The 23793-nt window shown below is 39.6% G+C and overlaps 1 protein-coding gene across 1 annotated transcript; it reads left to right on the top strand.

Moving 5' to 3' along the window:
- The first annotated feature begins 14402 nt into the window (after positions 1 to 14402).
- Positions 14403 to 16437, top strand: LOC148037603 (G-type lectin S-receptor-like serine/threonine-protein kinase SD2-5). Its single transcript, XM_087676549.1, has 2 exons — positions 14403 to 15353; positions 15883 to 16437. The coding sequence occupies exons 1-2, from the start codon at positions 14562 to 14564 to the stop codon at positions 16411 to 16413; spliced, it is 1323 nt and encodes a 440-aa protein (XP_087532675.1). The 5' UTR covers positions 14403 to 14561; the 3' UTR covers positions 16414 to 16437.
- The last annotated feature ends 7356 nt before the right edge of the window (positions 16438 to 23793 follow it).

Raw genomic sequence — 23793 nt, 5'->3', positions numbered from 1 at the left:
GGGCACTACTTGGAGCAGGAGGACGCTTGGGTGCCGGGGGGGCTCTGGCCGTAAATCCCTTTCCTTCCGAGCCCTGCACAAAAGGCCAATGCGACTCGGGATTGGATCTCAAGGCCTGCATACTAGTGTATGGGTGGAATCTTGGATTAGTAATCCCTGTGGATTGCTGGATTGCCTTCGGGCGGATTATGGATAGCCTTCGGGCGGATTATGGATTAGTCTCCCCGCTGGATTATATGATGTTTTCCAAAGATAAATAAGATCAATTGATGTAAAGGAACTTGTTTGACACTGTTTTCCTATGTCAAGTGCTCAGATTATGCGAAGGAACTAGTAACTAATTGGCTAATTAAGGAAGATGTTTTATACGTGTCCAACTAAATGTGGTAGGTAATTAGACAACTAAAACAACCCTGAGGAAAGTGCGGTGGATGTGGCCATGGGTCCGTCCTACGGATGGGTGGTCCTTGTTGGCCGAAAACTTTTCTCAAGCGAAATGGACAGCAAGGATCTTCTCTTGAAGGGAATGAACAGCACGCAACGCTGACCTAGAGTTCAGATTACTAGAATTCCGATTTATGTTGTTTTAGGGAAACGGAATGGGACTATGCGTTATGGGCAGAGAGGTCTAGTTTTGCATCCCTCTCGTTTCCCATTCTCCTTGAACCAAGTGCAGCATGAATCCGCTTCGACCCTAACGTTTCTGCGTAAAGTAGTTTTCCTGGGGTTCAACGCTAGCTGTCATTCTAGGAGTTTGGTCACTAGGAAAACCCTAATTCAGGTCGGTCCTAAGTGGGAACGGCCGGAATACTTTCGCTACGTGGCAGACTCGGGAAGACCTAGATTGCAAACCCCGTAACATTCTATGGGAGTGCCGGGCGGAGCTTTCTAGACCCTCTTCCCGATGGGCTGCTAAGACGTGTCCGGCAAGCGAACAGGTGGACATGTTACAGGTTGGGTCAAGAAGACTCCCAAGCCCTTATCTTAGTCAAGGGTATTCTTGATCAAGGAAGACCATGCGAAGAAAGATATAATCCCCACAAGTTAGGCACTGACGCCTATCTCATGCCACAAGTTGCAATGTCGCATGGTTTTGTGTCTAAATGACAAAGTAGTATTACCACTCCTGAGAACAAGGTTCGCGAGTTCTAAGTACAAGCCTAATTTTCTAGAGGATGAGTAGTCATCCTACTACATCACCCTTCCTTGGGCTGATTTGCCAAGTTAGGGAAAATTATGAATTGCCTAGCAAGCAATTGACCAATCAAGTTAGGACAACGGGGTTGTCTAGGATTTATTGACCTTAATCTAAGGAAACCTAAGATATTGACAATTTGGGTTAACAGGGTATAAATCTTAATCCAAGGATAAAAGGGTAAACAAGCAGCTTAGCTTACAAAACCCTTGGGATCTTGCCATGTCGCGATTGATCCCGGATCAAATGCTGGATGTATTTGGAGAGAAAGATTCACACCTTAGCAGTTGGCCGCATAAGCGACCACTGGAGTGTTTGTGTTTGTACACTTAGGAGCACTGTTTGTTCTTCTTTGCCCAAGGAACTAATGCTGAAAAATAACTAATGCTTCAAGTTGAAAGCCTGGAGGGAGAGGCAACATCAGTTATCCCCAACCCTATCTAAGGGGGTTGTTAGCCACGCCGGATACGTGGACCGAACCCGCCGCGAGAGGTCTCTCCGTGGGTGCTAATTGGAGTAGGAGGACGCTTTGGTGCCAGGGGGGCTCTGGCCATAAATCCCTTGCCTCCGGACCTTGCACAAGAGACCGACGTGACTCGAGATGGGATCTCGAGGCCCGCATATTAGTTAACGAGTGAAACTTGGAATAGCAATCCCTGAGGATTGCTGGAATTGCCTTCAAGCAGTTTATGGAATAGCCTTCGGGCTGGATTATATGATGTATTTCAAAGACTGATAAATAAAGATCAAATGTTGAAAAGGAACTTGCTTGACATTGTTTTTCTATGTCAGTGCCTAAGTTACGTGAAGGAACCAGTGATAAATTGGTTAAGGAAGCTATTTTTGCTTGTCAAACTAAATGTGGTAGGTAATTAGATAACTAAAACAACCCGAGGAAAGTGTGGTGGATGTGACCCTGGGTCCATCCTACGGAAGGGTGGTTCCGGTTGGCTGGGAACTTTTCTCAAAGGAAATTGGCAGCGAGTTGACCTAGAATCTATAGTGTTAGAGTCTCGATTTATGTTGTTTTAGGTGAACGGAATGGGACTATGCCTTATGGGCAGAGAAGTCAAGCTTCGTATCCCTCTCATTTCCCATTCTCCTTGAACCAAGTGCAGCATGAATCCGCTTTGACCCTGACACTAGTTACCTTCTAAGAACTTGACCATTAGGAAAACCTTGATTCAGGTCAGTCCTAAGTGGGAACGGCCAGAATGCTTCCGCTTCGTGGCAGAATTAGGAAGACCTAGATCGCAAACCTCGTGACATTCCATGGGAGTGCCAGGCGGTGCTTTTTGGACTCTCTTCTCGATGGGCTGCTAAGATGTGTCCTACAAGTGGAAAGGGAGACACGTTACAGTTTCCTTCCCGTAATTAGCACTATTTGGAGGAACATGAAATAGGATAGGAAAGCTTTCAGTTTCGATTGTCGCAAGGATTTTGCACTTCCCTATGAGTGCTTGTGGGTGTCCCCCATAAGGGCTAAGAGTTGCATTAGTCGGTGTGAGCTCTGGTTGGCCTAGTAGGGTCCATGATTCATAGGTCAAGATATTAAAATATGCTCCTTCATCAATCAGAGCATCGATAGTATGCTCTCTTTTCGCGGTGAGTTTGACCCTAAGATAAGCAGTGGTGCTATGTCTTTGTCTTCCGGGTCTTGGCTTGTAAATTTAAGCCTTTTAACAAATTCCCTTGAGTCCCTAACTGCACGACCAGATGTGGATTCTCCACTAATGTCTTGGATTGTCAGTGCAGTGCTATTCAAGGAGCATCTATCATCAGGACTATCATATCTAGTCCTTCTCGCAGTTGTAGCTTGATGTTGTTGATTTCTGCTTTGACTAGATGCAATCCGTATGCAATACATATGTGTTTTTGCAGTGTGGCCTTTTTGCCCTTGTTGGCTAGATTGGCCCATTGATGTTCTAGGGTCTTTGTTTCTCCCTGTTTGGGTAGGGGCTTTTGGTTGCTCTTTTGCAAGTGAGAATCCATGCTCGTGTAGTAGAGTCATTACTACACTAGGGTCCAATTTGGAGGACCTGTCACGGCACACGTTTTTTCTCCAACATACTTGGGGGAGGTGCGGAGGGGGTAGAGCATTGAGAAAAATTAAGTCTATGGGGACCCTCAACTTGATCAACAGGAGGTAATTGACAGTCTACAGGTTATGTCACACTGGTTTATGAGGAGTATTTTCTTGGAAATCAAGAAGAGTGCCCAAAAGTCCACTTGGTTTGTATGGGACTTGAAATAATGGACTTGTGTAACTTGTAAGTGACCTAAATGGTCAAAATTTTTGTGCGGAAGCTGAAGAAAGAGCAGCCCACATTTTTTGGCACAATTTTCGGGCCTGCATACCTGTGACAGATGGAGGGAGAGCTGAAGGCTATGGTGCATGCTCCAAAGCATGTAAACACTGAGCAAACTGAAGCTAAAGAGGAGATACAAACAAAGAAGGTGAGAGTCCTTTTTGCCCATCCATTTGGTATGACGAAAATGAGTGGTATGACAGTCCATAAAAGGGGAAAACCAGAGATAAAGTATTCAGCCTACTCTTATGTACGTCTTCTTCCATTCTCTTACCATATTCATGGTCCATTGAAGCCCTTCTTGTGCCCAAGTACTTGAGTAACTTTGGGGCAAGTAAAGGAGAGATTTTGGAAGTGTATGGGGCTATTTTGGACTGCTAAAACCTGTCATAAATAGAGCAACCCACTGTTCTTGTCTTCTTGAAGGGAAATCAAATGATTTATGTGGTTGCGAGTGATGGTCTTGACCTCTAAACATTAGGGCTTCATTTGAGAGTGATTAGAGAGGCTTATTCTTGAGAATATGTGCATTTTTGGAGCTTTTTTATGGGTTGGAAATTACTATTTTAAAATAGGGCTGAAGTGAATGAAAAGCTTTAACAATGCATATCATGAGTTTTGATATATGTCTTGGAAGTAGTGGAGTCTACCACTCAAATACTTGTAGCTTGGAGTTGTTGTTCATTGGCATTCATGAACTTGAAACTGTTTGGGCTTGCATTTGAAATATGTATTTGAATTAAATCTGAGATAAAATCTCTATATGTATTAGTCTTTTAACCTCATATGCATTTGATGTAATCAAGTCAAAGTCTTTAATTCCATTCATGTATGCTAAGTTTATGTAAAAGCTTGAGGTATTCTCTCCAATTGAATCATCTCTAAAACCCAAGACTTATCAAACCCCATTCTTTTCTCCCTCTCCTAACCTTGAATCCCTCACTCCTCTTCTGCTCTAAACCCTGGTGACAGGCCTTCGACCCCCAATATGACGACAGTGGTGATCCCGACGTGAAGGTCAGCTATAGAAGAGAAAGTATAATGGGAGAATCATCAAGTTTGGGAGGAGATACCTTGTAGCAATTGGTTCGTCTGATGCAAGAGAGGCAACAACAACAATTGTAATTTCAGCAGCAGCAGACACAAGAGAGGCAACAACAATTGCAATTTCAGCAGTAGATGCAACTGCAGCAACAGCGGAGACAAGATGAAGAGCGGAATGATGCCACTGCCATTAAAGCTTTGGAAGCAGTTGGGCAGGAGCTCAAGCAATTTAATGGGCAAAATGTGTCCTCTTTTATCCGCCTCTATACTGACAAGATGGTCTTCTTTGGAGTCTCTTTCTTGAAGATTCTGGCCTCATGATGAAGAAAATCTTCACTTAATGGGTTGAAAGGCCCAATAAAGGACTAACTGCCCCACTGCTCTTTACCGCGAATTCGAAAGCAAATTTGCTCAGCTAGATCCTGATGATTAGTAGAGTATGGAGAGCCAGAAGATTGAATTGTTTCTGAAGGCTGCGGATCCTTTTCTTCAAGAGAAGCTAACTGATCGGCTTGAAGATCCTGACTCTGAGATGGGCTTGAAGACTGCTTGGGGTGATGTCACTGAAGCAGTTAATATGATTGCTCGAAGAGAGCGGATGCGCCTAAGGTGGCGGTCTACCTCTGCACCATCTGAATCCATAAAAGAGCTTGTTCCTGTATCTCGACCTCCTATCTCTATGGCTGAGCAACCAAGAAATCCTGTTGTTCCACCTCCAAAGAAGAATGTTATGGACGAGCTGATCAAGAGCATGCAGGATCTCCATCTTAATTTAACAGAGATTAATTCCAAGGTGGAAAGGCTTGATGTGAAAGTGGAAGAAAGAGGACGGACAACTACCCAAAGACCCGTATGAGAAGGCTTCAAAAGACGCTGTATCTGGTGTGATAGCCTATAGCATGATAAGAGGGAGTGCAATGCATTCTGTGAAGCTGAGGCACAAAAATTAGTCTTTTCGAAGGATGGTAAAATTCATGCAACCAAAACTGGGCTTCCTCTTGAGCCAAATTTCGATAATGGTGGCATGAAGAAAAGGCTGGAGGATTTGGCAACAAGAACAGCCTATGCAGCTGTTGATGCAGCTATCTATGGGCTACAAATTGAGCCAACTAATGAAATTGTTAAAGCATGTAAAGCTGATGTAAAATCTAAAGTGTGGATGCAGGCCTTAGATCATATGGAGCAAGGCAAGGCATCCAAAGATGATTTAACTACTGCCAGTCAATGCATCCGAGGAAGAACCGGATGGACCGAGCTAGTTGATTCATTTTCAGCTTTCGCTCAGTTGGCTGAAATCAATAATCAAGAAGCTATGGTAGAAGAAAAGAGAAGAAGAGAAAAAGATGTTGCCGGTCCCTCCTTTTCGGGGCCAACCAAACGTGTGACAAGAAGTAAACCGGATCAGCAGAAGGCTGCTGAAAATCCACCACCACTACCAGAGTATGATATGGAAAATGCTCCACAAGCAAAGAAGACGGAAGGAAAGCGAAAAGGCAAACATCCCGGCTACAAGCTGCAGTCTGACATAGAGACTGCTCTACGGATCTCAAGCGGATCTTAGAAGAAAGGATTCTTGGAAGAAAAATTAAATTTACATTGGGTGAAATTCTCGTAATTGCAAAATGAGGATTTCATGATGTAATAATTGATGTAATTAAACGGAAAAAACAATATGTTGGTGAAGAAACTAAAGAATCTGCGCATGCTTTTTTGCAAGCTCTTCATGTGTATTTGCAGGATGAAGAGAAGCTAAATACTCAAGGGATTCGATTGGAGGCAATCAAAGAATTGATTGCAACCATAGAAGCCAAAGATTAAGACATCTATGAAGAAGAAATTGAAGAAGCTATTGCAGAGAATGTTTTGGTGGGGTCTTCTCAATCCAAAGAGCAGCCCATGCATAAGAAAGAACTTGTCTTCACAACATGCAACAAGAGATTGATGCTCATTTTATTCCAAGTAGTCACTACTCTCGTACCCATTGGGCAAGAGTGACCACAGAAATTGTTGTCAAGATTGGAGAAAGAGAGACTCCATGCGTTGCCCTTATAGACCATGGCTCAGAGATCAACGTCATGTCAAGAAGTCTCTATGAGAATGGTGGTTGGCCCATAGATGTGGACCCGGGATGGCGCATGAAAGCAGCCAATAATTCTTCTGGCGATCTCTATGCGGCATGCCCTTATGTACAAGTTACTATTGGTAATGTAAAATATGAATTTCATTTCTTTGTTCAAGATTCCTATAGCTATCCTATCATTCTTGGCCAATCTTTTATTTCTAAGTCTCGTTTGGAGACAAAGGCCCTTGATGATGGTTCATCATATGCTCGGATAAGAAGTAAGGATAATGACAAAACTGTCCAATTTCTAACTGTATGTGTAAATCATCAACGGAATAGAGATTGATTGAGAGATCATCCTGTGCCTCCTAATGCCCAAGAATTTAAGGGTTTTCAGGTTGCAGTGATGTAAGTGGAGGCTATGGCAGTGCTTCATGTCATAAAAATTTTCCTCCACATGTAAAGGGGGCTATGCCAAAAGCTGACTTGCAGGTATTTACAACCAACAGTGTGGGTTGTTATAAATAGTTTTCAGCCATGAATAGGGCTGAAAGAAAGCATTTATGTCATATGGAACGGGAGCTGAAGCAAGTTGATGTTTTGGCTGAAAATGAAGAAATTTCAGGACTATTTTATGGGCTGATTTATAATGATACATTGGTTGAAATACATGTAGCTATTCATGCAAAAAATCAGGCTGAAAATCACTCCATACAGGTATGCACATTAGATATTTATGACATAATTCAAGAATTTGCTGATCATGAAGCTTTTGGATAGCCAAATAGGGATGAGGCAAGAGTAGAGTTGAAGTACAAGACAGTTGATAAGAAGGTCAAGCCGGTGGCAACTCCACTACCTCCCGAAAGTGAGGGACTGGCTGAAAGGGCATCCAAACAGCCAAGTCTTCATGACCCCAAAGATATTGGTCACCAATTTACAGCTGAAAGCTTACAGGAGCTAAAAATTGGTGAAGACTCTTTCCTCTTGCCAGCTGAAAAGCAAGCCTTTATGCAGATATTAAAGAAACATGGAAAAGCTTTTTCATTTCAGCCTCATGAAATTGGCTGTGTGGATCCAAGTGTTGTGGCACCAATGGTGATTTTCACGGTCCCACACATCCCTTGGAATCTTAAGCCAATTTCGGTACCAAGGGCTCATTTGCCTAAGTTACTGGAGCTTTTAAATGAAAAGATAAAGAAGCGAATATTGGAGCCATCTTCAACTCCGTATTCTAACCGATGGTTTACCGTACCTAAGAAGAATGGATCTTTGCGATTCATTCAAGATTTACAGCTTGTCAATAAATTCAATATTAGAAATGTTGGTTCGAGGCCAATTGTTGATGAATTTGCTGAGGCTTTTGCAGGTAGAGCAATTTATTCCATGGGTGATTTATATTCGGGCTATGACCAATTTCAGCTTGCTTTGGAGAGCCAAGACATTACCACAATGAAGTCACCTCTTGGTCCGCATGTGTACTCTACCTCAAGGAGCTACAAATTTAGTGGCTCACATGATGAATGCCATGCATAAAGTATTGAGAGATTATATTCCCCAACTAACTCTTCCTTTCCTTGATGATGTACTAATCAAAGGATGTGAAATTCATGAGAAGAATGAAGAGCTCAATGAGCTTGGATGCCGCAAGTTTGTTTCCGATCATATTAATGATTGTGCTCAAATCTTGTCTAAACTGGAAGAAGTTCATCTTACTCTTTCAGGAGCTAAATCTATTTTTGGAGTTGAAGAAGTTCTTGTGGTTGGGTATATGTGTGGCCCATATGGTTGAAAGCCTTCTCCAATCAAGATTGATGCTATCAGCAAAATGTGGAAAATATGTACAAATGTTTCGGAGGTGAGAAGATTTCTTGGAGCGTGTGTTTTCTATCTTATTTGGATCCACACTTCGCTCATATTGCTGAAAATCTTTATCAACTATTAAGAAAAGGCCAAAGGTTTATGTGGGAAAAAGAGCATACTCAAGCTGTTCGAAAATTGAAGAACTTGCTTATTTTAGCTCCCACCTTGAAGAGGGCTGATTACTCTAATGGGCAGCCTATCATACTCACAATAGACACAAGTCCTATTGGGATAGGATGGGCAGTCGGTCAAGATGATCTTGAGGGCAACAGATATGCAATCCACTTTGGAGTGAAGGTTTTAATGAACGTCAAAGAAGGTATGCTCAAATTAAAAGAGAACTTTGGGAAGTTGTAACTGCATTGAAGTGTGATCGGGAGTACTTCATGGGCGCACATGTAGTAGTTGAAACAGATTGTCTTCCACTCTTGGGCATGATTTTCAATTGTTCCACTCCCATCATAGCTATGCTAAGATGGATAGCCTATATTAAACCCTTAAATCCTAATTTGAAACATATTGCAGGAAGAGATAATCCAGTTGCTGACATGCTTTCGCATGCCAGATATAAAGATGAAGAGATGATGGATGTGGAAGAAATAGAGTCTATATTTGCTGAAAATGATGCTGTAATTGCAGGTTCAAATCTGGAAAACAGCAAGTACAACTGTTTTTAATGATGGTACAACTATCATGAATGCAGGTACATCATTAATTACGGCAAGTACAGTAGGTACAGCTGCTGTAACAAAATTTACAGCAGCAAAGAAAGAAGAAACAACCATTGAAGGACGATGGGCAGCTGAAAGACAGCATGCTCAATGTTTTGTTTTAATTTGTTCTCATTTTAAAGAAGAATATTATGCAGAAGATTGGATAAAAATTGGCCAATTCCTGAGCATTATGACAAAGAAGAAAGATTGGACTAATGAAGAGTTCAAGAGAATCAGGAGAAAGGCTTATGGCTTCTTTCTCAAAGATGGCTACCTTTGGAGACATGAGAAGAAGAAAGGAGCGTCTGTTCGTGTCCCAGGAGACAAGAAGACTCAAAGACAAGTCATGCAAGAATTTCATGAAAGCCTATTGGCTGGCCATAGAGGCATATGGGGCACTTTTGCCAAAATAAAAGAGAAATTTTGGTGGCAAAACATGTATAAAGACATTGAGCATTTTGTTGAGACTAGTCATGTTTGTCAAATGTACTCTATGGTTAAGCATAGAGATGGGCTTCAGCCTACCTTTCCTTTATCTATTCATTACAGATGGGTTGTTGATTTAGTAACTATGCCCACAGGAGTTTGGAACATGAGATATCTAGTGCTTGCTAGAGAAGATCTCACAAATCAGGTGGAAGGAAAAGCCTTGACAACAAAGTCCACTCAAGCTGTTTGTAGATTTTTACTTGAAGAAGTGTTCTGCAGGTATGGCTGTGTTGCCAAAGTAAGTGCTGATAGAGGAGAATTGGATGCCGATGAGGCTCGCCATTTCTTTGCTCAATTGGAAATCAAGTTATCTCTTACATCATCCTACAATCTTGAAGGCAATGGTAAGAGTGAAAGAGGTCATCAACCGATTCTCAAAGCATTGGCAAAGTCTTACAGAGGAAAGATGAGAGAATGGCCTAAAATGTTTCCATTCGCGTTATGGGCTGATAGAACTATCCATAGTGCAGTGACAGGTTATATGCCAGCTGAACTAATATATGGGCAGCCACCTATTATGCCTATTGAGGAGTCTATTATTACATGGAGTATCTTGCCTTGGGATGAAGGCATAAATAGAGAAGAGCTGCTGATTTTGCACATAAGGCAGCTTGAAAGAAGGCTAGAGGATGTCAAGGCAGCCATTGAAAGGCTGAAGGCAACAAGATTGAAGAATAAGAAGAGGTTTGACAAGCATCATCAACTCCGATCCATGAGAAAGATTGAGTACTTGTCTATAACAGCAGCTTGGACAATCAGTATAGTGCTCATAGGAAGCTAGCCAAGCGATGGTTTGGACCACATGTGGTGAAGGTGGTACATGATAATGCTACTTACACTTTGGCTAAAATGGATGGAACCATGGTCAAGATACCAATAGCCAGCAAACGTATCAAGCTCTTCAAACGAAGAGAGTCTTCTACTTATGAGCTTGGTGACTTGGATATGAGCCATCTATTTGAAGACAAGGAAGATGAAGAAGACTTAGAGGAAGAAGATGAAGATATGTCAAAAGAAGAGCATCCTTAACTTGCAATTTCATGAAATGGCACATGCCGGAGGATGTGCAAGTTAGGAGGGGGTGAATGTCAAAGAATTTTCTGTTCATGGTATAAATAATGGAGTTCTTATGTTTGCAGCAGAACTTCATTACGATTCACATGAGAAACTTTCATACATAATTCAGTCATTATTTCCTAACATTTGACTTTGATATCATTTAATCTCATAAGTTCCTTTGTAAATTGACATGCAATTTTCAGATTGTATCATGTAAATTGACAAAAATTAAGTCTATGGGGACCCTCAACTTGATCAATAGGAGGTAATTGACAGTCTACAGGTTATGTCACACTGGTTTATGAGGAGTATTTGCTTGGAAATCAAGAAGAGTGCCCAGAAGTCCACTTGGTTTGTATGGGACCTGAAATAATGGACTTGTGTGACTTGTATGTGACCTAAATGGTCAAACTTTTGTGTGGAAGTTGAAGGAAGAGCAGCCCGCATTTTCGGTGCAATTTTCGGGCTTGCATACCTGTGACAGATGGAGGGAGAGCTGAAGGCTATGGTGCATGCTCCAAAGCATGTAAACACTGAGCAAAATGAAGCTAAAGAGGAAATACAAACAAAGAAGGTGAGAGTCCTTTTTGCCCATCCATTTGGTATGATGAAAATTAGTGGTATGACAGTCCATAAAAGGGGAAAACCAGAGATAAAGTATTCAGCCTACTCTTATGTACGTCTTCTTCCATTCTCTTACTATATTCATGGTCCATTGAAGCCCTTCTTGTGCCCAAGTACTTGAGTAACTTTGGGGCAAGTAAAGGGGAGATTTTGGAGGTGTATGGGGCTGATTTGGACTGCTAAAACCTGTCATAAACAGGGCAACCCACTGTTCTTGTCTTCTTGAAGGGAAATCAAATGAATTATATGGTTGCAAGTGATGGTATTGACCTCTAAACATCAGGGCTTCATTTGAGAGTGATTTGAGAGGCTTATTCTTGAAAATATGTGCATTTTTGGAGCTTGTTTATGGGCTGGAAATTAATGTTTTAAAACAGGGCTGAAGTGAATTAAAAGCTTTGACAATGCATATCATGAGTTTTTGATCTATGTCTTGGAAGTAGTGGAGTCTACCACTCAAATACTTGTAGCTTGGAGTTGTTGTTCATTGGCATTCATGAACTTGAAACCGTTTGGGCTTGCATTTGAAATATGTATTTGAATTAAATCTGAGACAAAATCTCTGTATGTATTGGTCTTTTAACCTCATACGCATTTGATGTAATCTGGTCAAAGTCTTTAATTCCATTCATGTATGCTAAGTTTATGTAAAAGCTTGAGGTCTTCTTCTCCAATTGAATCATCTCTAAAACCCAAGACTTATCAAACCCCATTCTTTTCTCCCTCTCCTAACCTTGAATCCCTCACTCCTCTTCTGCTCTAAACCCCAGTGGTAGACCTTCGACCCCCAACACGACGACAACGCGCGATCGCAGTTTACAGGCAGCAAATTCCACTCCGAACTAGGAGTGATCTGGAAGATTTCTGACCAGGTGTCCTAAGGTTTTACCCCCCTTTCAGAGCAAACGGAACCATCAAATTTGCAGTCTGAGGAGTAGAGAAGAATCTAGTGTTTGATACATGTTTTTGGTCTAAATAGGAGCTCTAGGAGATCTAATGCTTGAAGATTGCTTCTGAGTAGTGCTTAACAAGGAATTTGTTTATCTTCTTAGGTTCTATCAATACATAGTGCTTTGATTCATTATGTTGTGTCTTTTTCTCGTGTACTTCATACCTATTCTTTTTCTTCTCTTTTATCTCCTATTCTATACTTCCTTTTATATTTGATTCCCGGTGGTTACAACCTTTTGACTAAAACCCCTCTCACAACGGCTTCTAAAAGAAATATTAGGCATGCTTGATACGAAGAACAAGGACTTGGAAGCTAACCCACTACGAACCATTGTTGCACGAGTATTGTTCGACCAAAAAACAAGAGTATCTCTATCTGCACAATTGAACTTCTCCACTATGGTTATAATATTTCTCTTAGACACCTAGTAGTAGCAATAATAGACGAAGCAAACACTGCACTAAGCAAATGTACACAAACCACCAACCATACACATACACATCATAAACTAGTTATCAATATTGAGAAGATTACATTCCTATTTAACATGCCACTCTATAATGAAATTTATAAAGAGCTCAATGATCCATTTACAAACCTACCTATAAGAGAACATAAGTCATATATGTTTACTCTAAAAACAATAATACTAACTCGTGCAATGCAAAGACAAACCGTGTCTAATAATAACATTACATGTAGAAGTGTAGACATGGAATATGCTATACCCATTCAAACCAACTCCGAGTTGCCAAAGAGGTTTCTCAAGCAGTACTAATAGTAGTAGCTCAAGCACAACCCCAACAATCAACCACATCTAAGAACAAAGCTCAAGAACTAATGCCAAAGCGACAATGAAGAGAAACAAGGGCAAACACTCGGTATACAACATAACTTGTAAGAATAATGGAATTTTTTTACATAAAATACACTACAAACTTGAAAAGAAGAGTCTAATAACATAAACAAAGAGTAGTCAAGACAGTGAAAAAGGACGTGGACAAATTCAAACCTTTCAACGAAGAATGCAATGTGAACATGGAAGCTATAGTGGAAAACATACAAGAGGCTAGATTGCTTGGACAAACGCTAATCCTTGAAAAGGACACAACTAAAGGCTATAATAATTTGCATAGACATCCTGCACATTACAATAGGAAGTATTATTTCTTGAAAATTAAAAACCTTATTCACTAATATTTAGCACATTACAATAGGAAGTCTTATTTCTTGGAAATGAAAGACCTTATTCACTAATATTTAATACAATTCCACTTTGACTTACATTACACTTAGTATACTCAAATACTACAAAACTTTCCAACACCTTATTCACTAATATTTAGCACTTTACAATAGGAAGTCTTATTTCTTGAAAATGAAAAACCTTATTCACTAATATTTAATACAGTTTCGCTTTGACTCACATTACACTTAGTATACTCAATTACTACAAAACTTTCCAACACATCACATATGCATATAAATAACACAATCATAATATCAAAAGAAAAAAAATATCGATATCATGCACTATACATTCTTCACCGCAAACACACCTTTAAAGTTCCTCAACGTATACACAACTCATAAATATGAGTAGAAAAGTAACTTCCATTTTGTATCATCTATACTATTAGTTAACGAGAGGTGGGGGGCGGGTGCCACGTGGCAGCCCCCACCTCCCCCACAACAAAAAAAGAGAACGCGGGGACGGGTGCCACGCGTCCAGCACCGGCCCTCGCTCGCAAAAATCGCGCCGGGGCGAGTCTAGGCGCAGAACGCCTAGTCATAATATTATTAAGATAACCCTTTTCGGCTAACACTTTTTGCGTTGGCCTCGCAACGTGCAACAGCGAGGGTAGTTTTGGGCCCCGGGGGAGGGGGAGGGGGAGGGGGAGACTCAAATATGTTGCCATGAGCTCAAAGGCGAGTGGGGCATTGGCGGAGAGAGACCTGCCTTCACCATAAAACGAAACATGCCGAGACAAATGAAATACACCATTTAATAATTAATTAATAGTAGAGAGTCGAAAATTCAAAGAACGACTTCAATCAAAAGCGAGCCATCCCGAGACAAATGAAATACACCATTCAATCAAAACTAGAGAGAGCCGAAATATCAAAACACGACTTCGAGGGTGATCGAGCAAGAAGCGGACTCTCTCTCTCTCTCTCTCTCTCTCTCTCTCTCTCTCTCTCTCTGCATCTGTCCCGCTGTGTCTTTCCATCCGCCATAGCTCATTTCTGAATGGAAACCGTTTGGAAGACTGTGCGGACGCGTTGGTGGCCAAAGCTACTGACCAGCTTAGACGTGACGCTGCTGGTTTTCTGCGTGATCCAAAGCAGACAATCCCACCTACGCGGCCTCGCCATAGCAGGGATAGTGGTGACATCCGCCCTGTTACTGCTGGCAACACTCGTCACCATGAGGAGTAAGATGAAGAAGAAATTGGAAGCCAAGGCTGCAGTCGCTGCGGAGGCGGCACGAAGGAAGGAGGAAGAGGAGCGAGTTCTGCAGGATCTGGAGGGCTGCTTGCCGAGGAGGTTTAGCCTAAAGGAGCTGAAGGTGGCGACGGCGGGGTTCAGCAGGAAGCTCGGCCATGGTGGCTTCGGGTCTGTGTATGACGGAACCCTAGCGGACGGCAGCCGGGCCGCCGTCAAGCGCCTGGAGAGTCAGGCGGACGCAAGCTCCGACAAGCAGTTCTTCACGGAGGTGGCTACCATCTCCCGGATCCACCATGTGAACCTGGTCTCCCTCCTGGGCTTCTGCGCCGAAGGCCCTGAGAGGCTCCTCATCTACGAGTTCGTGGACAATTGCTCCCTCGACAGGTGGCTCTTTCCTAAAGGAGGACAGGCCCTTGATGACGTGGTACCCTCCTCCTCCTCCCATGTGTCGCCCCTCGATTGGCCCACCCGCTTCCGTATTGCCCTCGAGACGGCCCGCGGCCTCGCCTACCTCCATGAGGAGTGTAAGGAGAAGATCCTCCACTTAGATGTCAAGCCCGAGAACATCCTCCTTGACCGGAACTTCCATGCCAAGGTTGGTTAGTCTCCACGAACTAGTCTTGCTTGGTTAGCCTTCGTTGCAGTGGTTAGCATTCGCGAACGCTAGTCTTTCTTACTTAGTCTTTTGTATATTAGGATTTAGATGGTCACTAGTCTTCCTTAGTTCGCCTTTCTTATATTAAAATTTACATAGTCAATACCATTAAGATGAGTGATAAGATATTCAAGAACCACTCCAAACACTGGAAATAGATAAATGCAACTTAAGAACATAGTGATTTTATACAATGCATGCATTACTTTCTAAACCATGACTAAATGTACTTAAGTTCACCAATTTCGAAACTTACACCTTTCTTTTTCTTGTTTAGCAATCCTAGGTACACTAGCAACATCATAAGCTAACTCAAGTGGACTTATTGTATCAAATTTAAGACCTCCAAAACATTAGAGGTTTTTGTTTTTCAATTTGGTAACTTGTTTTGAAACTAGACTTATACATAACATCCTCAAATGCATGCATGTTGATACTAAATCCATGGTTTCTGTGAACATTGGTCTAGGTGGCTGACTTTGGCCTCTCCAGAAGTGTTGGTCGAGACGCCCCCAACAGTGTAATTGTCACCACCCTTAGGGGCACTCCTGGTTACCTTGCTCCAGAATGGCTTCGCGGCTTAGGTGTGGATAGTAAAGCTGATGTATATGGCTTTGGTATGGTTGCTTTGGAGTTAGTAGCCGGACGTCGTGTCATTGACCACTCACACTCCAACTCTGAATATTGGCATCTACCCACCTTGGCATTTAATAAGTTTCGTGAGGGTTTGCTCCATGATATATTTGATCCTCACCTAGACAACCAACTCAATCCCTTAGCCTCTGAGCAAGTAAACTTGCTCATTAAAGTGTCCTTATGGTGCATCCAAGAAAACCCATCCCTACGTCCTTCCATGAGCAATTTGGTGCAAATGCTAGAGGGCAACCTCCATGTTACTGAGACCCCTACTAGTTTGCATAATGAAGTACCTACCATCGACAATTCTCTAGCATTCTCGTCCATTGACATGCATTCTCTAATTGTAACTATGCCTCGATAATACAATTCTTGATTTCACTTGACTTACCACACAATGCAAAAACTTCATGATTAAAATTTGTTAGTCCATTGCTTTGTATTTGAAAGATACAATATGTGATGGGATGTGAGCTAGCTCTGAAATATAGCCCAAATTTGCATGGTATATTGAAAGCTCTCTCAAAAAGGGGGAATGTAAAAATGAGCATAAGATGCCTTTTCCTAGAGCCAAACTCCTTTACATACTCTATTAATCTTTAAGGTTAGCTCTGGTAAACAAACTAGGTTTGTTACAATCCCTCCATACTAATAATACTTTGCCCAACATCTAAGGTACAAAATGGTGAAAGCATAACTAAACTTCACCTATGGGAGGGAAGAGAGAATCATTGTTGATAGCTAAAAGGAGCAAGCTCCAAAGTGGCATCATCATTCAATATGTCTCTCCAATTAACACAAAGCTTGTGCATGACATTTTCTTAGGAGTCTCAATCAAGTTGGCCAATAATGGAAAATTATCTACCCCACAATGTAAACAATATGTTTGTCATATATGGTATGAGGAAGATCCAACAATGTTGAGATTAGATGTCCCACATACTTCTTAAGTTGTTCAAGGACATTAAAAACATTACACGCATCTTAGTAGCCTATAAGCCACTTGGCCAAAACCTATGGATTATAAGGCAAGCACAATAAGATCTATTATGGCATCAAACATCGAGCAATAATGCATTGGTATGGTGACTTGATGATTTGCAATGATTTAGACTTGTATGCATATTCTTTTGTAAATTGTTGTTTACATTTGCTTTTGGGCTAAATAATAGGGATCAAGGTGCCTTAGTTATTAAGGTTAGAAACTAAAGGTAACCTTGTTCATTTAGTCATGCAGTTGAAAATTTTCTCAATATATATTGGTATGTTTTGAAAGCTTTAAATGCTATATAGTGCACTCAAAATTTTCTATGGATGTTGTATCAAGGATATTATCCAATATTTTGGATAAACTACAAGCCATTTTGCAATTGGTGTGCTCATCTACAATCCAAATGCCACACTTATGATTCTTTTTAATTTTAGAGTATAGCAACTTCCTTAGCAAATTTGCATGTTATTTGTAGCATTATATGTACTTTTTCATGAAGTAATAGGTAACTGTTTGCAAATATCAACTAGGGTGATAAGCAAGAGCCTAGACTAGGATAGTATAGATAGTCACTAAAATCTTTGTTGCTAGTTTGATACCATTCAAGGTTTTACTACTCATTTGTTTGAGGAAGCCACAACGTTGTTTTGTAGTTGCTAGATTACATGCCAATAACATTTTGCCACATATTTCCATGTACATTGAAGACTCATTTAATTGTAGCCTTTGGGATTGTCTAACTGATCTTTCTTAGGACAAAGAAAATCAAGCTTCATCACATGATTGTCTTTGACATCCAAAGTAGCACAATTGCATTGATATAAAGGCACATTTGCAATATTATGACACACTTTTCACCATTGGAATGAGTAGTTCAACCAAATATGTACAAAAATTTATGCATGGGAAGTAGATATTGTGCCATTGAACATGTGTCTGTTAATATTCAATAATCTAAGGGTAGCTATTGTTGAATTTTAGGTTGCATATATGCAAGTACACAGTTCCAAGAAGAAGAAGATTGAGAGAGCACAACTCAAAGTGTATTGACAAGTACTAATAGAGAAGATTTAGAACACTAACTATGCTCTAAAGTGAATAGACTTATATATAAGGCTAGGGACAAAAACATCCTAAAGAGGGGGGGGGCGGGGGGGGGGGGGGGGGGGGGGGAATTCCCAAGAGGTCCTAAGACTTTTTGCATACACCAATATTGAAATATGGTAACAAATTTTCCATGGGAGTGATGCACTAAACAAGAACTCACACTCGTGTATAGGAAAGTGCCAACACGATGGACTAGGTCAATCCACAAAGGGGAAAAGCCAAAAGCTTTATGGAAAGCTTCAAAATTCTTAGAAGGAAAATCCTTTGTGAAAAGATGTGTAACCTTATTCTATGTTGGTACATAGACTAAGCTAGTCTCTCCTACAAAGAGTCTCTCCCTAACATAGTAATAGTGTACCTCAATGTGCTTACTATATGCATGGGATGCTAGATTTCGTGCAATTGCCAATGTGTTGTACCTCTCACTAAAGATGATGGTGGTAGATGAATATCCAACACCCGAATTGATTAAAATTTTTCTAAGCCAAACACACTCAATTGTAGTTGTGAAAGCTATCTTATACTTAGCCTTACAACTAGAACTAGTCATAATGGGCTGCAACTATGATATGCATGAGCTTCCAAGCATGAAATAAAAGCCGCTTGTGGATAAACAAGTGTAGTAACAACCATCCCAATTAGAATTCAAAAAAGCATATAGATTCGGTGGTAATGATCTCTCATTGGGATTAATATCCATGGGTGCCAAATATCACTAAAGTAGCGAAAGATCCACTTCACTGCAGGCCAATGCTTAGTGCTTCGGTTATGCATAAACCTACTCATCTATGAGAATACAAATTGAATGTGAAGCCTCATAATGCATACATAAATCAAGCATCCAATAGCCTACTAATCGAGAAAGACACTAAAGTAGTCTCTAATAATATGAAGGCTCAACTTCAAACCCATCTCTATAGGCATAGCAATAGGCTTACAATCCTTAAGATGAAATCTATGTAGTAATGCCTCAACTTACTTTATTTGACACAAAGAAATCCCTCCATCACACTACTTGAGGTGCATGTGAAATAATGATGCAATGGGCCCAGATCAAACATGCTAAAACTCGGATTTAACTCAATCTTAAAATTAAAAATATATATCTCATTAGGACCAATAATCAACATGTCATCATCATAAATCACAATGACTAGAGGCACAACACCCTTATGCTTAACATATAAGGTACTCTCAGTTGGACTATCCTTAAAACTACATTAGTCAAGTATGCATGTATCTTCTCATAACAAGCCCAAGGTGCTTAGCTTAGACCATATAATGCCTTTTTCAATATGCAAACTTTGTTTTCTTGTCCTTTCCACACAAAACTAGGAGACTCAAAAACATACACTTCCTCATAAAGGAGCATATAGGTCACCATTCAAAAATGAAGTTTTAATGTCCAACTCATTGTTCATTCTAACCATTGAAAACTTTGTTTTCTTGCCCTTTCTAGACAAAACCACAAGACTAAAAAACATACACTTTCTCATATAGGTCACCATTCAAAAATGAAGTTTTGCTATGCAACTCATTGTTCATTCTAACCATTGTGAGTTACTGATGCACAAATTCTATGAATAGTTGTCATATGGTAAGTGGGATCAAAGATCTCATCAAAATCATCTAGCTTATGCTTTAACTTGTAAATTCACTTGGTGTCAATGGCCTTCTTTCCAAGAGGCAAATCACATAAGAACCAAGTATCATTTTTAATAATAGCATTGGACTACTCAAATTGCGTAGTAGCGATCCAATTTTCTCAATGTTGTGCCTTTTCAAAAGACGCAAACTCGTCTTCATCACACAGACTAGAAACAACCAATGCATAATAATCTAATACATAAGAGGCACTATGAGAGCCCAATGAGTACAAGTAGCTAACAATGCATTCAACTTGTTTTTACACAATGTTTGCACCAATCTCTACTCTCTCATGAGAAAGTGCATCATTCACAACAACGACATTAGAAATAGATTGATTTTTGTTATTGTGAGAAACCTCATAGGCTGAAAAACAATCTCACTTGGCAATGTATGTGATTACACACCAAGGAGAAAAGAGGCAACAAAGTGTCATAGATATCATGTGAGTATATATCTACTTCTTCCATACATGAAGGTAAATGTTGAACTATACCTTTCATAAAGACAGCTGGCCAATGCATGCTTACTTTGTAGATGGTATAACTTATAACATCACAAAAATACCTTTTACAACCTTGTTATCCAACTTTTTACATTGTTGCACTAGTAGTAATGCATAAGCCAAGCAACCAAAAGCATAAAAGTGAGTGCCATATGGCTTTTTTATTCAACCTAATAAAAAAAGGCGTTAGAGTTCTCTTGGAAGCTCAATTTTGGAATTGAGCCTACAAAATTTAATTATGATTTTCTTATTATTATATTAAGGATGGGTAAGAATTATAATAAAGAGAAAATAAGAATTGAATTTGGTAAAACAAGGTTTAGTTTATGTTTCCTAATCTATAAATAAATGATATGCTTGGATTTATGTTTATACTTGAACTATATGAATGACAAATTTAACTAACACTAGTTAAAGACATAACAAGTATATGAATATTTCTTTTAACAAGTGGCATTAGTTAAAAATGGCACTACAACATAGTGACAATTGAGTTGTGGACAACAACATATAGGGACTTTCAACATGCACAAAAAGAGGGAACATTTATGATTGCAAAGGGTTTTTGCAATAGGAGGTATAACAAGGGATTCTAGGGTTTTATGAGACTTTCTAAATATAAAAAATAGGTTTAATTTGAGATGGAAAAGAATTAGAAGCTTTTTATGACTCACCTAATGTAGCAAACAAAGCTTGATCATGATTTGTAATTCCATTAGCCATAAGTGAGCATTCAATATAAAATCAATATTTAAAAATAAAATTTTAAAATTAAGGATTAAAAATTATAGATGGAGGATGATTAAAAATAACATCCTTGCAATTAGTTCCAATCGCTCATAAAAATTTGTGTCAACTTACCGAAGAATCTAGGATAAATGTTAGCACGTTAAATGAATGTATTCATTCTAATTACAATACATTTGAAACATATATTTAAGTAGAAATTTTTGTAAATTGCAATATACAAATGGGAAGAGGTTACATCAAATTTAAAAGTTCGCTATTGTCATCTGAGCTTATCAATTTTGAATTTCATCACCGTCATCATAGAATGAGAGTAGAGGTTTTATCTCTATCATGCACCTCCACCATTTGCATGATTAGCTCTTTCAAGGAGGAGACATTATCATAGGCTATGAGCTCCTCAACAAAGGGAGCTAGACCTGTGATTTTTTTCAATGTCATCAGCTATCCACTCCTTGAGATGTTTTGCATGCTTGATGAAAGAGGCATGTGATTACAAGACCTACAAACTAGCTACTCAACATGTCAAAAGCTTGAGTTTTTGCATGTTCAATTTCAAATGTTCTTACATGTTTTGAATCTCACCCCTAAGCTCAAATGTCCTTACAAGCTTCATCCTTACTTAGAAACATCATCCCTACAAAAAGCATCAATGGACTATCACCCTCAAAAACCTATCATCCTTATTGTGATGTGAAACATACCTGAAGCAAGCTTGTTGCTCTAGCCATGGCTCCTTGATGCCCTCGTAACAATTAAAAAATGGCTCTTCGAAACTTTTGTTCTCTTCTCTCTCGCACCAACTTGTGAAAATTTCAGATATTACCTATGAGCAAGTGAAGTGTCTCATGTAGAAATGGATGAGCAAGATGAGGATCTACTCATAGCCTCACCAAAATATATTGAATAAGAGGGGGATATTGTGGTTAGACCTAGCAAAGTATAGAGGTGGAGGAAAGTGTCAATTCTCTCATTAACATTACCAAGAGGATCATGTTTAGAACATCTAAGGTGCATCTCTTGTCTATGTGAGAGAGAGAGAGAGAGAGAGAGAGAGAGAGAGAGAGAGAGAGAGAGAGAGAGAGAGAGAGAGAGAGAGAGAGAGAGAGAGAGAGAGAGAGAGAGAGAGAGAGAGAGAGAGAGAGAGAGAGAGAGAGAGAGAGAGAGAGAGGGGGGGGGGGGGAGGGAGGGAGGGAGGGATGGAGAGAGTTTTTCCAAAGTGTGGTATGCATTCAATTTATTTTTGCAAGTACTTCAAAGACTTGATTTTAAAGAAGAACCATTCGGTTTATTTCTATGAGCAATTCAATTCCGCGATTTTAAAAGGGAGCCATGTATACACCCAAGATCTCATTTTCAAAGGGACATTATATAATATCTCATTTTTTATGACCAATTCAAAGCCTCTATTTTAAAAGTGAGCCATGTATGCATCCAAGATCTTGTTTTCAAAGACATTAATGTATACTTTTATTTGAAGAATAACATTTACAGTTACATTTCTAAATACCAGTCTCATATGACACCTAAAAATTCTTTCCAAATTGTTGCAATTCAATTAAAATCACAAGTATGACACCCTCCAAACACCAAAAAGAAGGTTTATATACATTTGTCAAATGCTTTGATCTAAAAAAAGAGGCTAAAATGTATGAAATTTAATATCTCACGAGAGTTGATGGGAAATGAATAAAAAGTAAACCCTCATGAATAAGAATAGAACACATATTTGAAGCCATCACCAAAATATTATAACAAGCTTTCTTGCTTACTCATGCATATGGCCTCATTTTACCAACTATAAGTGTTGGCAATTATGAATCTAAAAGATAAGACTTAATAGTGAACATGATTATGATGATTTTGGATGTCCAGTAAAAAAAAAACCCCTCAACAATGAGTATAAAGATGAAAATTGTGGGATGCCTCAAGTCAATAACATATCCTCAAGTATTTTTAATTGGCTCTATCTCTTTATACTATATGTCTATTTGTGAAAATGGCACATTAATAACCTGAAGTTTACGAGTCACCATTATATTCTATTGTTTGAACCACATGAAGTACTCAATATGTACTTGTATAATAGTTAGTTATATCTTTGTTATTATATATGCACACTACAATCTATGAGGGACTTTCAAAATAACTTCAAAAATCATCAAACTTGATGAACATCAAGGTAGTCTAAGAGAGTTAAGAATTGTAACCTCTTAAGTATCAAAGCAACATTTAGAAATGCCGACTTCATCAAGGAACATTGATCATTTCTATAATTCTAAGACTAAGCTTAGCACTTTTATAAGAGAATTGACCCTTAAAGTTCCATTTTATGTCACTAAAGAGGATGGTGTCAAAATTTTAAATTTGGTCCAAAATTACCGTAATTTGTCTTAAAAAGAATGTTCAAAGTATAGGATATCAATCTCCAAATCTCATGATGCTAACCAAACTAGCAAAAGATAATGTGGCTTTCAATATATGTTCTATCCCTCTACATAATCAACCTATCACTACTTAATAGTTGTTACCATATTTTGGTAGTAGTGATGTGTGTGAACACAATTAGGACCACCGTTGGGGCACTATTTTCCCTCTTTAGGATGTCTTTTTCCATGGAATTGTATACATGCCTATTCACTTTAGGGCATACTTAGTCTTCTATATCTTATCTATTGATACCGTTCGATACACTTTGAGTTGTGTTCTCTCAAGCTTCTTTCTCTCCCAATTGTGTACTTGCATTC

This window comes from Lygodium microphyllum, chromosome 4 (genome assembly GCF_053477565.2).
Source record: "Lygodium microphyllum isolate KBCC chromosome 4, Lygodium_microphyllum_v1.1.10, whole genome shotgun sequence".
Lineage (NCBI taxonomy): Eukaryota > Viridiplantae > Streptophyta > Polypodiopsida > Schizaeales > Lygodiaceae > Lygodium > Lygodium microphyllum.
The sequence above is the reverse complement of the archived record's forward strand: the minus strand, read 5'-3'. Positions and strand labels throughout refer to the sequence as shown.